Source organism: Asparagus officinalis, chromosome 1, assembly GCF_001876935.1.
Source record: "Asparagus officinalis chromosome 1, Aspof.V1, whole genome shotgun sequence".
In the NCBI taxonomy this organism is placed as follows: Eukaryota; Viridiplantae; Streptophyta; class Magnoliopsida; order Asparagales; family Asparagaceae; genus Asparagus; species Asparagus officinalis.
In genome coordinates, this window is record NC_033794.1 from 22055523 (window position 1) to 22069940 (window position 14418).

Here is a 14418-nt window from a genome sequence, read left to right on the forward strand (position 1 = left end):
TCTGTAGGCGGTCCACGGATATCGACGTCCCCGGCACAGACAAAGATCCCGCATAAGCAGAAGACCGATAAACGATCTCTCTGTGTTTGTTTGATAAAGTTATAAACTTTTTATTTTTATTGTGTAAGGAGATCTTATAAAAAGATCAACTTTTTTTTATTTTATTTGAGTTTATTGTAACGACCAAAGTTGTAATGAGTTTAATAACAATGAAAATAGTAACTTTTGAACCAAACAAACTGACGACCACAGTGGGAGCCAACTGCTTCGCTGCCGAAGCTGTCATGTTGCAACCACGGATCCAGATCCCGGTTGAAGAAAAGGTCGAGTACGAGTTCGACCAACTGAAATTCGAGGAGTATTTGTCATCCTCCTCCTCCAGATCCTCCTCCATTCGCAAGCGCATGAAGATCAACGCCCCCGTTGCTGCGGTAGCTGCACCTTGCAACACCCCTTCGGCCTCCAACGAGGCCGGATCTGCAGATCTAGACTCCTCAACCAAGGAATTGAGTACTGAGGGTGCGCCATTCCTATCGAAGAGGGCACGACAAAGGCAACGTCAACGCCTCGCACGCTAATTCGCCAATGCTTTGGAGCTTTTTGGCGGGGTCTGCTACGATGCAGATCTAAAACTCAGAAGGCGCCAATTATTCCAGCAGCGAGCAAACACCCCTTCCTCCAAACCATCAATGAGTGAATGGATCTAAGTCAAAAGGACCCGTTCAACCCTTGAGGAGCGCATTCAGAAACACCGCGTATTGCTTGCGCACGCGAGAATCCTTGTGCAAGAAACCAAAAAGTTACAGAAGGAAGAAGTGGAAAAGAAGCCACAAAGACTGCACAAAGTATGGAGGCCAAAGTTCAAGATGGCGGTCGAAAAGATCGAAAAACACGGGTCACCCAGATCTGACCCTCCAGCCTGCGGGACACTCAGACCCGACCCTCCAGCCCGCAGGACACTCAGATCTGACCCTCTAGCCCGTGGGATACTCAGATCCGACTCTCCAGCCCGCAGGACACTCAGATCCGACCCTCCAGCCCGCGGGACACTCAGATCTGACCCTCCAAACCGCGGGTCATCCAAGTCCGACCCTCCAAGTCGCGGGTCATCCAAATCTGACCCTCCAAGCCGCGGATCACCAAGGTCTGATCCGGGCCAGAGTCAAGACAGGAGATATTCTGCACCTATTCCATTGAGTCCTGTCTCTACTTCAATTAATCCCTCACCTCCGGTGAAGCCTCGCGATAGCGTGGACTTATCCCGATTCAAGATGATGATGGCGGATAGCCTCGGTCCTTTGCACGAGGATTGAGGCAAAGTTCTAATCAAAGAACGCTTAGGTCCGATGACTGAACCCCGAGCAACTACTCGAGTTGGGGGTCGTACACGCCCTCGCAACAAGTCAGAACCTTTCTATAATAGGAAAACTCCTGTAACTGACCGCCTTGGGCTGCAAGTCAGTATCCAAGAGCCCGTTAAGGTCTCGTGCTCACGAAAGCGTGGCTCCAAACATGTGACTCTTGAGAACACCATCAAGGCAACAAGTCCTCAGAAGGAAACGTATTTGTCTGGTGACGACGTTATACCTAAGAAGTCGTGCCAACGCGCGGTAGATTGCTCCGGTCATCAGACTGACGAGTTGTACTATAGGACTGGGGGTACGAACAGATCTCGAAAGAGAGGTATCCAAAAAATGGGCTCTCACTATTCGTGCACCAACATTATCAGGGCAGTATTATCAGCGTGTAGCTGTCCTAAGACCGCTCAGTAAAGGGTCTCGGTATTTGAGACGATCTCCAATGAAACGACTAAGTCCAAGCCAAAACGTTTCCATAAGAAATGATCAGTCGTTCAAGGTGATGAATTTTTGAAAGTTACGATAAATATGGTGGATAAGGGAAAGTCAGCTCGACCTTCTAGCTCCGATCCCCTTGTATCGCATCGTCTGACTCGGCTAGTAGGGACCACTAGACGCAGGGATTATCAGAGAATGCAGAGGGGATTATCCTCAGATTATGAAGCATCAGATGCTAACTTTGTAGTCACTTCTGACAAAACAGTGTCCAGCCCAGGATAATCCCACGAGGCATTCATGATCAACACCGATCAAATCGTCAAAATTCTTGAGGATGCTCTAACCAAGCAGAAAGAGGCATTCAAGATTGAAATAGAAATGGCTATGCAGCAGATGAAGGAGGAGCATGACCAACAGAATCGGGCTCTGTCTAATCAATTTGGTGAATCCAGCCATCGCAACACTGCTAACCAAGCAGGTAGCGATTCAGACGTGGATGAACACATTAATACAGATGACCCTCCCATTGACCAAAACGTTAGGGGTGGCCTTACTGAAAACAACAACGCTGGGGGTGGTCCTACTGAAGATGACAACACTGGGGGTAGCCCCGTTATTCCTCTTAAGAATCGTCAAAGGACTGATACGAACGAGGATGAGAAAATGAAATAACTCAAGAGCAAAATCAACGCTCTAATATCTGCTCGAGAGGTGAAAAGGACCGGTACTCCGTGTTTTTACCCAAGGGAGTGGGATTCGATCCCTACCCGGTGAAGTTTAACCTGATCAACTTCACGCCGTTTGATGGGAAGGGCTCGCCCACTCAGCACCTATTTACTTCAAGTCTCACTTGGGCGTTATTTCTATGAATGAATCCCTGATGGTTCGGTCATTCGTTGGTACCCTTCGTGGGCCCGCCTTCGATTAGTACCGCTATCTCAAGCCTGGAAGCATCAATAACTGGGGCGACCTGAAGAACCTATTCCTCGCCCACTTCTTTGATGATGACGCCGAGATATAAATCAGAACGCTCTTCGAGGAGAAACGGGAAGACAGAGAGACGGTCAACGACTTCATCAAGCACTTCCGGAATAAGGCGATGAACTATCAAGATCCGATCACAGAGGACTTCATCCTCCAAACCTGCCACAACAACCTCTCTTTGGATGTGTTGGAAGTTATGGGAGTAGTACCCTCCAATACCTGAAAAGAGTTTAAGGTGCGCGGAGAGCAGGTCGAACGTTTTCTCAGAAGGAAGCAAGCCGAGAGAAGCCAACCGATGGTTAATCCTCCGAACTCAAGCTTCGTCTCCCGGGGTAAGGGGAAGGCACTCACAGCAGTTGTTGATGTTAATCAGATGTCGCAACAACAACCCCGAAGACAGCAAAAGACTTCAGATCCGAAACTTTAAAAAGAATACTCTTTCAAGGACGAAAATCAACAAGATCAAGCTGCCACCTATCATAAATCAGGAGGAAGCTGACAACACTGCGGATCCGAAGTACTGTGCGTACCACAGGAGGATCCTTCATCCTACCAAGACTTGCTTCGCTCTCAAGAATAGCATCCAAACTTTGGTTGAAGCCGGTGTTATAAAGCTAAATTAACGGGAAGTTCCTGGAGAATTTTTATACGTAATATTCTTAAGGATAACCCGATCATATAACTGAGTACAATGTCAGACCCAGTTCCGCAAAGGAAGCTGGGGGTGGATGATTCATGTAACGGGAAGTTCCCGGAAGAATGCTACATGTAATTTTCTTAGGGATAACTCGATCATTACGAACAAAGTGATAAACACTAAACCCCCACTGTGATTTCCGAACACTCTTTTGCTTAGACGAGATTCGATCACTTCGTTGGATCAATCTTTCCTCACAAAACTCCCATTGGTGTTTGACGACTCACGTTCTTCCACCATAAAATCCCCCATCGATCAGACTAATTGACGATGGGATCACCAAAATTTCTTTCGGTTGAATCCACTCAAACTTTTGATGCGTCTGTGCACTTAGCATTCCCATAGTTAAAGTCCGGACATAGTACTTAGAATTTTAATATCCTGATCATTGACGATTGTCAAACCCCTCCGTGTTAAGTATTTGTCACTTAACACCAGGAACCCCCTCTGAGTGGTTTGTATAAGTCAACATTCCCACTGCGATTTGTACTCCCACTCTCACTATCTACCTGGTCAAACCTTCCTACAGTTAGGACCACAACCAAAACCCCCTCTCGATTCCTCCAATGAACGAGAGGTCCACTTTCAAATCGAATGATCAAACCTTCTTATAGTTAGGGTCACCTCAAACTCCCGCTTGGTCAAACCTTCCTACAGTTAGGGCTAAAACCACAATTCACACTCGATAAACGAGAAATTCACCTTAAGTTTGGTAATCAAACATACTGACAGTTAGGATTATCTGAATCTTTTGATTCTCAGAGTGGAGATCTCACTTCTAGTTTTACCTTTCCGGATTCTTAGGGTAGAAATTCCACTTCGAGTTTCCTTGGCAACTGGAGATAGAATATAAAATTCTTCCTCTTCGGTTTTGGGAGATAGAAAACTGGAGATAGAATATAAAATTCTTCCTCTTCGGTTTTGGGAGATAGAATATAAAATTCTTCCTCTTCGGTTTTGGGAGATAGAATATAAAATTCTTCCTCTCCCATTTTGGGTTCGTCTTTGCCCCAAGAGAAGACACCATCCTTCAACTCCATAATCCGTGCCTTTCACGAACAGTGAATTTTATACTGAAGCCTAAGTAGGGATAAATCAACGCCTAATACGCGTTGCCGGTTTAGTCTTTCACTGATTGAAAAAGACACTAGAATCCAAGTCTGGAGAATTTTATCCCGAATCCTAAGTAGGGATAAGTCAACGCCTAACACGCATTGCCGGTTTAGTTTTTTACCGATTGAAAAAGACACAAGAATACCAGTCTGGGACATTTTATCCCAAAGCCTAAGTAGGGATAAGTCAGCGCTTAACCCGCGCTGTTGGGTGGTTCGTTTCCATAAAAATGACCAAGTCTACGTATTCAGCATCGTAGCAATAAAAATCCATGCCTTTTATGCATGGAAAATTTTATCCCGAAGCCTGAGTAGGGATAAGTCAGCGCCTAACACGCGTTGTCGGTTTAGTTTTTTACCGATTGAAGAAGATACCCGAATCTAAGTCTGGGGACTTTTATCCTGAAACCTAAGTAGGGATAAGTCAGCGCCTAACACGCGTTATCGGGTAATCTATTCCCGTAAGTAAGAAAAAGTCTACATATTCAATATCGTAGCACTAAGAGAGTTAACTCTTTTAACATAACGTCACATGTGGAACGGACTTAAACAATCCGCATGCAAGTCCGATTCAAACGGTAATCGGTAAAGGCACGTCAAACCCGTTGAAGGCTGAGGGTTTGCCAAAAATCCTAAAGTCTACGCCTAACACGCGTCGCCGTTTAGTCTTTTCATGTGAGAAAGACGAAGTCTACGTATTCAATAACGTAGCACTAAGAGAGTTAACTCTCTTAGCATAACGTTACATGCGGAACAGACTTAAACAATCCGCATGCTAGCCCGACTCAAACGGTAGTCAGTAAAGGCTCATCAAACCCGTTGATGGCTAAGAGTTTGCCAAAAATCCTATAAGTGTGAGAGTCATTGACGCACCAGCTTCATTAGTTGGACTCGTGGCTTAAGGATTTAACAACTTTAGGATAATATCCATACATGCAGATGAATCAGCTTTAATAGTTGGTCTTGCAGCCCCGACATTTAGGACCGTCACGCTCTAATGCCTTAAGAGCTTAAACTGTGTGGACTCCAGCTAAATTGTGTTAACACCGATCAACGCGTTACAGCAAAGGTCAATGTTGGATAACGCGTTACTGTAAAGGTCGATGCTGGTCAACACATCGATAATTTTGCCAAAATAAGGTAAAGAATGATTCCGGGGAGTTCAATCGCATTCAGATATGAATTTCTGACGAAGATGATCAGTTCAATGTCAACTCAATGACACGAGCTAGATTCAAAAACTTACGCATAAACTTCAGTTCAAGATTTCCACAACGGTCAGATGATAAACGTAGCGCCGGAAGAACTTCATCTATTCGACAAAATACTGAATAGGCTGAAGGCTAAAGAAGTCAAGAATTGAAGCAGTTCATAGGCCCCTCTACGAGATTGAGGAAAGGGCCTATCTTATCCAAAGCATTTCAGACTCCTCTACAAAAGAACGAGTCTGAAATTCTTTGGAGGGGGTATCTGTAGGCGTCAAAAATTACCTATAGGTCCCCGAATACAGCTCGAGACAAAGATAAAATGATGAACGTCATTATCCAAGTCGAAGAGGATTATCCGAGTCAAAGAGGATTATCCGACGCCGACAAGCACATTAAGCGAATCGGCGAACCGTTAATGACGCGGCAACGAACCACCACAACGGCAAACGCCAAGTGGTCCACATGCTCGTGAGCCACCAGAATGGCAAACTAAGCGTCCCGTGCACTCAAACCACCCTCATGTGGTCCGCGCGCTCATCAGTCAACGCGCGCACGTCAGTCAACACGCGCACGTCAGTCAAGCGATCCGCGCGAAGAAGCATACAAGTTAACGAAATGACGAAATACTTATAAACGACGCATGCAAGTCAACAAGACGACCAAATACACAAAACGGTGGAAAATACAAGTCCCGAAAAAGTTAGAAAAAACACCAAAAAGTTTAGCGAAAAGCCAAAACTTCCCGCGCCCGTGCGGGTCGGATGGATCCGGCAAAAAAGCCAAACTTCCCCCCCCCCCCCGCGGGTCAGCAGGGTGTTTCGCGCTGTTTCGACCCCCGGACGTGTTTTTGATGGTTTTTAGCGGTTTTCTCGGGATTTATCTGTTTCAGAGGTTCACAACTGACTTGATATCATCCACAAACATGGTTAGGCCGTTATTAACTGAAGATAAGGTCAAATCCATCATTCTTATCCGAAAATCCCCCAACCAAAGCTTATAAATACAGGCTTAGGGGTTCATTTCATGGGGGGGATTATTATCAAGAGGGCGAAGTGCTGCCGGATTGAGGAGTCAAAGGAGCACGAATTTACAGCGAAGGCAAGTCAAATCTCGGCGAACTTCAGCATAAAGAGGAAGGATTTTGAAGGATCTGAACCCGTACTCCCCCCCCCCTCCTTCGTTCATTCCTCGAGATTAGGCTTGGTCTTAATCTCGAGAAGAGCTACTGATTTCGCTTGGTCGATTTCAGAGCTTCAAGCGAATACTTCCTTGGTGAAGTAGGAACTCCGTCAATTTTCCGACAACCGGATCTGATCCGTAGGCGATCCACGGATATCGACGTTCCCGGCACAGGAAAAGATCATGCACAAGCAGAAGACCGGTAAACAATCTCTCTGTGTTTGTTTGATAAAGTTGTAAACTTTTTATTTTCATTGTGTAAGGAGATCTTATAAAAAGATCAACTTTTATTTTATTTTATTTGAGTTTATTGTAACGATCAAAGTTGTAATGAGTTCAATAACAATAAAAACAGCAACTTTTGAACCAAACAACTATCATTAGCAATTAATAGTACTATTATTAACATTAAATAATTTTTCTCAAAGGTTAGTTTTTTATCATTACTAAGTATAGATTATTCAATATTATGTAATAATCTTTGAGCAAATACTCAAAAAATAATACTAAATTAATTATTCAATTTATGTAATAATATAATACTAAATAAATAGTGTAATTCATAATTTATGTGATATTATTAAAATAATTACATTATTTATGGGGTTATATATTTATTCTATTTATTTTATTGATCATTCAAGTATAGTATACTTCTTAATAGTATTTAGTAATTTATTATTCTATTTATACTATTATTTTAATTATTTTATTATAATTCGTAAATAATTATTATAATAATTTAATTGGTTACTAATACTAATTGTGTATACTTATTTTATTAATTATTTTATTATAGTACTTTTAAACAATTAATAGTTATAATATTATTGATAATTTTAATTATTTAGGATGGTGAGGAGGTTCATAATTAATAAAGAGGTTGTATTTATTAATGATAGATTAATTAGAGATAATGACATACTTAGAATTTATCAAAATTTGAGAGGGTAATAAAAAATTAAAAGTTTTAATATCCCAATTCTCTTTTTATAGAATTATAGATATAGATATATATTAGAATACAAAAATAGATTATTAGGATAAGTTGTCCCAACGGATGCACGATAAGGTATGTGACCCATATATTGTATTCTAGTCCTAAATTATGTCTCCCATATAGTATGCTTCTACAATCAAGTATTTATCTACATTGTATTGTATCTTGGTCCATTGATGGGGTCGAAAACTTGTTTCAGAATGATGATAAGGCTAGTATACTTGTTTCAGAATGATGATACTTTGTCTGCAGGTTTACCATCAAACCTATTCTTCCGTTGTCATCTTAGTACGACCTATGTTTGTATTTTCTGTGCTGATGATTACATTACTTTTTCTTTCGGAGGGAATTTTCATACTTTTGTACTTTTTTCAACCGTCTCGAGAAAAGTTACAGTATGCTACAGTACAACGAAGGAGATAGAAATTGCAATAATGCTATTTGGCTCGCTATTTGGGCTCGCTCTCTCAACTCGCGCCCACGTGGAGGAGCCAGGTCAGCAAAGAAATCCCCCAAATCGCTGTTTTTTCTCTTCGTCCCCAAATCGATCACAGTTCTCTTCCTTCCCCAAATCGGCGATTCCCAACAGGTACCTTTCATCTAGATTTGATATCATTTCGGGTTAGGGTTAGATGTTTTTTATGAGAGAAAATTTGGGTAGTTGATTTAACTGTATATCTTCATCACCTAAGAGGAGTAAATTTTATACAGCTAACCCAACAATTTTTTTTTTGTTATTTATTGAGTGGGATTCCCTTTTTCTGTTGATGCTTGATGGTGAAACTACTAAGAAAAAAAATAAAACCTTTTGCTGTTTCGAAGCTATATGACATCTTCCCTGTCTTACTTCTATAGAATTATTTGAGCATCGCTCAAACTTTGTTAGTCTGCAGATTCGAGAGGCATACTGTAGCTAATTTCCTTTGCATTATAAAATCTATCTTCTAGCTTCTAGCTAATTTCCTTTGTTAGTCTGTAGAAAATTGGTCCTTTGCATTATAAAATCTACCTTCTGTCAGTTCTTTGCTCAATTTCTTTGTTCAGCTCAATTTCTTTGTTCAGTTTCTGTCAACTATTTTTTTGTAAAGTTTATTGATCATTTATTGATGATCAATTTGAACAGGCATGGCAAATGATTTAGATGATGATGGCGGGATTAATTGCTCGGTTGATGAGAGATATGAGTTACCTCAGCATACTGATCAGCAGATTGAGCAAAATGAGCCTAAAATTGGGATGGAGTTTAATGATCCAAATGAATTGTTTGAGTTCTACAGAGACTATGCAAAGAGCAGTGGATTTCCAGTTAAGAAACATACAAGAAGGAAGAATGTAATAGGCATTGTTAGAAGTATAACTTTAGTATGTGGTCGAGCTGGGAAACATAATAGTACTTGTCAAAATCCTTTAAAACCACAAGCAAGCTACAGAGTTGGGTGTAATGCAAAGATAACAGCTAGGTTAAATCTGGACGGAAGATGGGAAATATCTGTGGTTGTTCTGGAGCATAATCATGGCCTTAGCCCTACTAAAAGTTGTTTCTTTCGATGCAACCGAAGAATTAGTGCACATGTTAGACATCAAATTAATTTGAATGATCAAGATGGAATCAGAATCAATAAAAATTTTAGCTCACTGGTACATGAGGCTGGTGGATATGAGAATCTGTTGTGTGATGAAAAGGCTTGCAGGAACTTGGTTGATGAATCAAGGCGTTTACGTCTCAGCGAAGGTGATGCTTCAGCGATTATGAAATATTTTTCAAGGATGGTTTGCAGAAAATTCAGGTTTCTATTTTGATATTGAATTGGATGATGAAGATCATTTGAAAAATGTATTTTGGGCAGATGGTAGGAGCAGAGAAGCTTACAAAGAGTTTGGTGAGGTCGTCACTTTTGATACCACATACTTAACAAATAAGTATGATATGCCATTTGCACCATTTGTTGGCGTTAACCATCATGGGTAATCAATTTTACTTGGATGTGGGTTGATTTCAAAAGAAGACACAGAGACTTTCATATGGCTATTTACGAAGTGGGTTGAATGCATGGATGGATGTGCTCCGCAAGGGATAATAACTGACCAAGCAAGAGCCATGAAAAATGCAATTGAGATTGTTTTTCCAAACACTAGACACAGATGATGTTTGTGGCATATAATGAAGAAGCTGTCAGAAAAGTTAGGAAGGTACACTGAATATGAGGCCATAAGTTCTACCATGAAAGGAGTGGTGTATGACACACAAAGTCCACAAGAGTTTGAAATACAATGGAATGAAATGGTTGACATGTATGGATTGGAGGATTGTGATTGGTTAGGTGAATTGTACGAGGAGAGAAACCGATGGGTTCCATGTTTTGTCAAAAATTATTTTTGGGCAGGAATGTCAACTACTCAGCGAAGTGAAAGCATGAATGCTTTTTTTGATGGATATGTCAATTCGAAAACAAGTCTGAAACAGTTTGTAGAGCAGTATGAAAATGCATTAAGAAGCAAGACGGAAAAGGAGATGCGGGCCGATGCTGAGTCATTTTCAAAAGTAAAAGCTACCGCAACAACTTATGATATGGAGAGTCAAATTCAGGGAGTCTACACTTTAGCAAATTTAATATTTGGGTTGTCACACCTGAACAATTACGCTATCGCGAGCTATGTCTTGCATTTAGTGAGGTTGCTGATCTTGCTGCTCAAAACAACCATGAATGTGAGGTTATTAAAAAATGGATAGACACCAAATTTAGAGAACTACAACTTGCTGAATCAAGTCAGAAAGGAAAAGAAGTAGAGATGAATCATGATTTTGTGGAAGAAGAAAAGGAATATGAAAAGGAGGAAAATAAAAACATATTGGATCCTCTCTCTCAGACTCGGAAAGGTCGGCCTAGGCAAAATAGAATTAAGACAACAAGTAGGCGAAGAAAGAAGAAAATTGATCTAGCTGCTAATGTGCTCGTCAACAATCCATCACAGTCTCAAGAGGGTGTTCTTTTCTACACACAAGATAACATGGTTTCAAATGCTTACATGCCACAAGCAAATACTGTGCATCCATGGGGAATGCAGTTGGTAAGATATAGCCCATAGCTTACATTGATGCAAAGCAAATACTGTGCATCCATGGGGAATGCAGTTGGTAAGATATAGCCCATAGCTTACATTGATGCAAACCTTTTTTAATCACTATAGCTAAGGGAATGCAGTTGGTAAGATATAGCCCATAGCTTACATTGATGCAAACCTTTTTTAATCACTATAGCTACACCCTTATATCTATATGATGTGTTATAGCCTCAATTTCCAATGCCTAGAGATCCACATGCGATGGGGTTAACACCTTGGTATGGATTGCATCAAAGAAACATGATGTGATGCATCAAACCTATGGGTATGATTTGCTTATTGGGGTAAATATTCATCAATTATGCTCTTGTAACAAGTAAATATTCTCGTGTTTTGGTAATTTTGTTTCTGAAATTAGACATTGACCTATGCGTTTACCTATATCTGCAGTCCTTAATCATGATGATCTCAAGACAATAACAACCACCATGAACTCAATGCTGATGCTCCAAGGCTCAACAACCTCCTAAATCAAGATGGCTCCTGCTGCTTTTGGTTCCTGATGCCTCTTTTGTTACTGATGTTATTTTTCTGTTCTGCTATTTCTGTGTGCTGTTGGAAAACTTTGTACTGTTGGAAAACTATGTTATCTTTGAGCTATTTTTGTCTTCTGTGTGTTGTTGGAAAACTTTGTGGTATGTGATTATTATGTGAAAACTTTGTGGTATATGATTACTTGTGGAAAACTTTGTGGTATGTGATTACTTATGTGATTTCTGTCTTCTGTCTTCTGTGTGCTGTTGGAAATCTTGGCTTACTGCATTTTAGATGGAAGGCGAAGAGTTTGTTAAGAGCAATGGGGGGTGGTGGTGATTCAGATTGGTGCGCAAAGCATAACATTAAAATATGCAAGAATGCTGAATGCACTTTCTTTCTTTTTTCCTTTTTTTCTTTTTTTCTTTTTGGTAAATAAATATAGTGCACGTTGTTAGTCCAGCAATGAATATAAAGGTGAGATGCAACTGCTCCACTATTCTATCCAAGCTCTCACATTTCTTGCAGACACTGATTAAGATGACCTTGAGCTTGATGCAAGTAATGAGCTCCATCTTCATAATCCTTCAGGAGTTAAATCCTGATAGTTGAGTTAGCAAAATAGTACACTGGTTTTCATTAAACACTGATTTTCATTACATAGTTGAGTTAGCAAAATAGTACAAGGTCCAAACCAAAAAAAAACATACCCTTACTTGGATATTATTACAAGAAAAATGGACATCATGAAACCAACAAAAATTCCAATTAGAAAGCCTTTTTCCTGAATATGTTTCTTCCAAACTCCATTTTCTTTCCCATGTATTCTTGATCTCAATTTCTCATTTTCAATTGAAAGCTCTTCAAACTTACGAATAAATATATTCATTGAGTCGTGAGCGTAACTTGGTACTTCACCATGATCTAACCAAGTCCAACAATTACAAGTGTTCGTAGCACAAATTCCAAATCGACGACACGGATGCCTCGGGGTGTAAGAAGTCTTCATTTGCACTGGAATCCCACAAAAGCAATTTGGAATCTCGTATGGAGGTGGACGATTCCACATTGCAACATATAGCCTCCTATCAAAGAACCTTGCCCGTTGAGAAGAGGATGATTGTTGAGAAGATGTTGACAACATGATTCTGCAGTAGAAGAAAGTTTTAGACCATACGTCACTCTCTCAAGGAAAAAAACTGTAAATTAAAATTATCAGGCATAAACTACGGGTTGTTACTATCCAGCCTAAAAATCAAAATTATCAGCCATAAAATTATCAAAATTGTAAATTTTATACAGCTAACCCAAGATAAGATTATGAATCTCAAAATAAACAAGGAATAATGAGCGCATCCACTTGTTTATTTTGTCTAGAGTATAATAATAAAATCAAATAAAAGATTAACATAGTGCATCACTACCAAATGCTTTTCATACCTGCTCAATGCTTCTTCAATCTACAAACGTAAGATTGATAAAATTTTTACAATCAGATATCAACAAAAAATGGACCATGTAAGAATTGGTTTCAAATTCCTTGGGTGAAGGCTTGGTCAACAATGGTGAAGGAGAGGGTTGCACAAATATATACAAGATTGGATTAGCTGCATAAAATTGTTACATGGTTAGCTGTATAAAATTTACTTAGTAGTTTCACCATCAAGCATCAACAGAAAAAGGGAATCCCACTCAATAAATAATAAAAAAAAATTTGTTGGGTTAGCTGTATAAAATTTACTCCTCTTAGGTGATGAAGATATACAGTTAAATCAACTACCCAAATTTTCTCTCATAAAAAACATCTAACCCTAACCCGAAATCATATCAAATCTAGATGAAAGGTACCTGTTTTGAAGGGCTTCAATGGCCTAGGAGGAAGGGATCTGCTTGATGGCGGGGCTTCAATGGCCTAAGAGGAACGGATCTGCTTGATGGCAGCCTCGATCTCGTCACTTTGGGGGCGATTCAGGGGGCGGCGGCGACCAGTCGCAGTGAATTTGAGGGGGGGGGTTGGGAGAGGGGAGAGAGGGTGGCAGTCGTGCGATGGATTTGACGCTGGGGTGGGGGAGAGGGTGGAATCGCCGATTTGGGGAAGGAAGAGCAACTGTGATGCGATTTGGGGACGAAGAGAAAAACAGCGATTTGGGGGATTTCTTTGTTGACCTGGCTCCTCCACGTGGGCGGCGTTGAGAGAGCGAGCCAAACAGCGAGCCAAATAGCATTATTGATAAAACTCTGCATCCTAGCATTTCTGAGTTTATATATGCTATTTGTCTCGCTGTTTGGGCCTCGCTCTCTCAACTCGCGCGCCAACGTGTGAGGAGCCATGGTCAGAAAGAAATCCCCCAAATCGCTATTTTTTCTCTTCGTCACCAAATAGATCACGTTTCTCTTCCTTCGGCCCAAATCGGGCGATTCCACAGCCGCTCCTCGCCCACCAGCGTCAAATCCGTCACGACTGGCTACCGCTGTGCTCCCTCAAGCGCAACGCACAAATGCCGCTGATCAAATGCCAACTGTGACTGTCACACACCGGACACCCCTGAATCGCATCCCAAGGTGACGAGATCGAGGCCGCCATCAAGCATCAACGTTCCTCTTAGGCCATTGAAGCCCCACCATCAAGCAGATCCCTTCCTCCTAGGCCATTGAAGCCCTTCAAAATAAGTACCTTTCATCTAGATTTGATATGATTTCGGGTTAGGGTTAGATGTTTTTTATGAGAGAAAATTTGGGTAGTTGATTTAACTGTATATCTTCATCACCTAAGAGGAGTAAATTTTATACAGCTAACCCAACAATTGTTTTTTTGTTATTTATTGAGTGGGATTCCCTTTTTCTG

The 14418-nt window shown here is 40.9% G+C and overlaps 1 protein-coding gene across 1 annotated transcript; it reads left to right on the forward strand.

Annotated features, from left to right (window-relative positions):
- Positions 9102-9945, forward strand: LOC109831835 (protein FAR1-RELATED SEQUENCE 5-like). Its single transcript, XM_020399293.1, has 2 exons — positions 9102-9708; positions 9824-9945. Exons 1-2 carry the CDS (start codon positions 9102-9104, stop codon positions 9943-9945), a joined length of 729 nt encoding a protein of 242 aa, XP_020254882.1.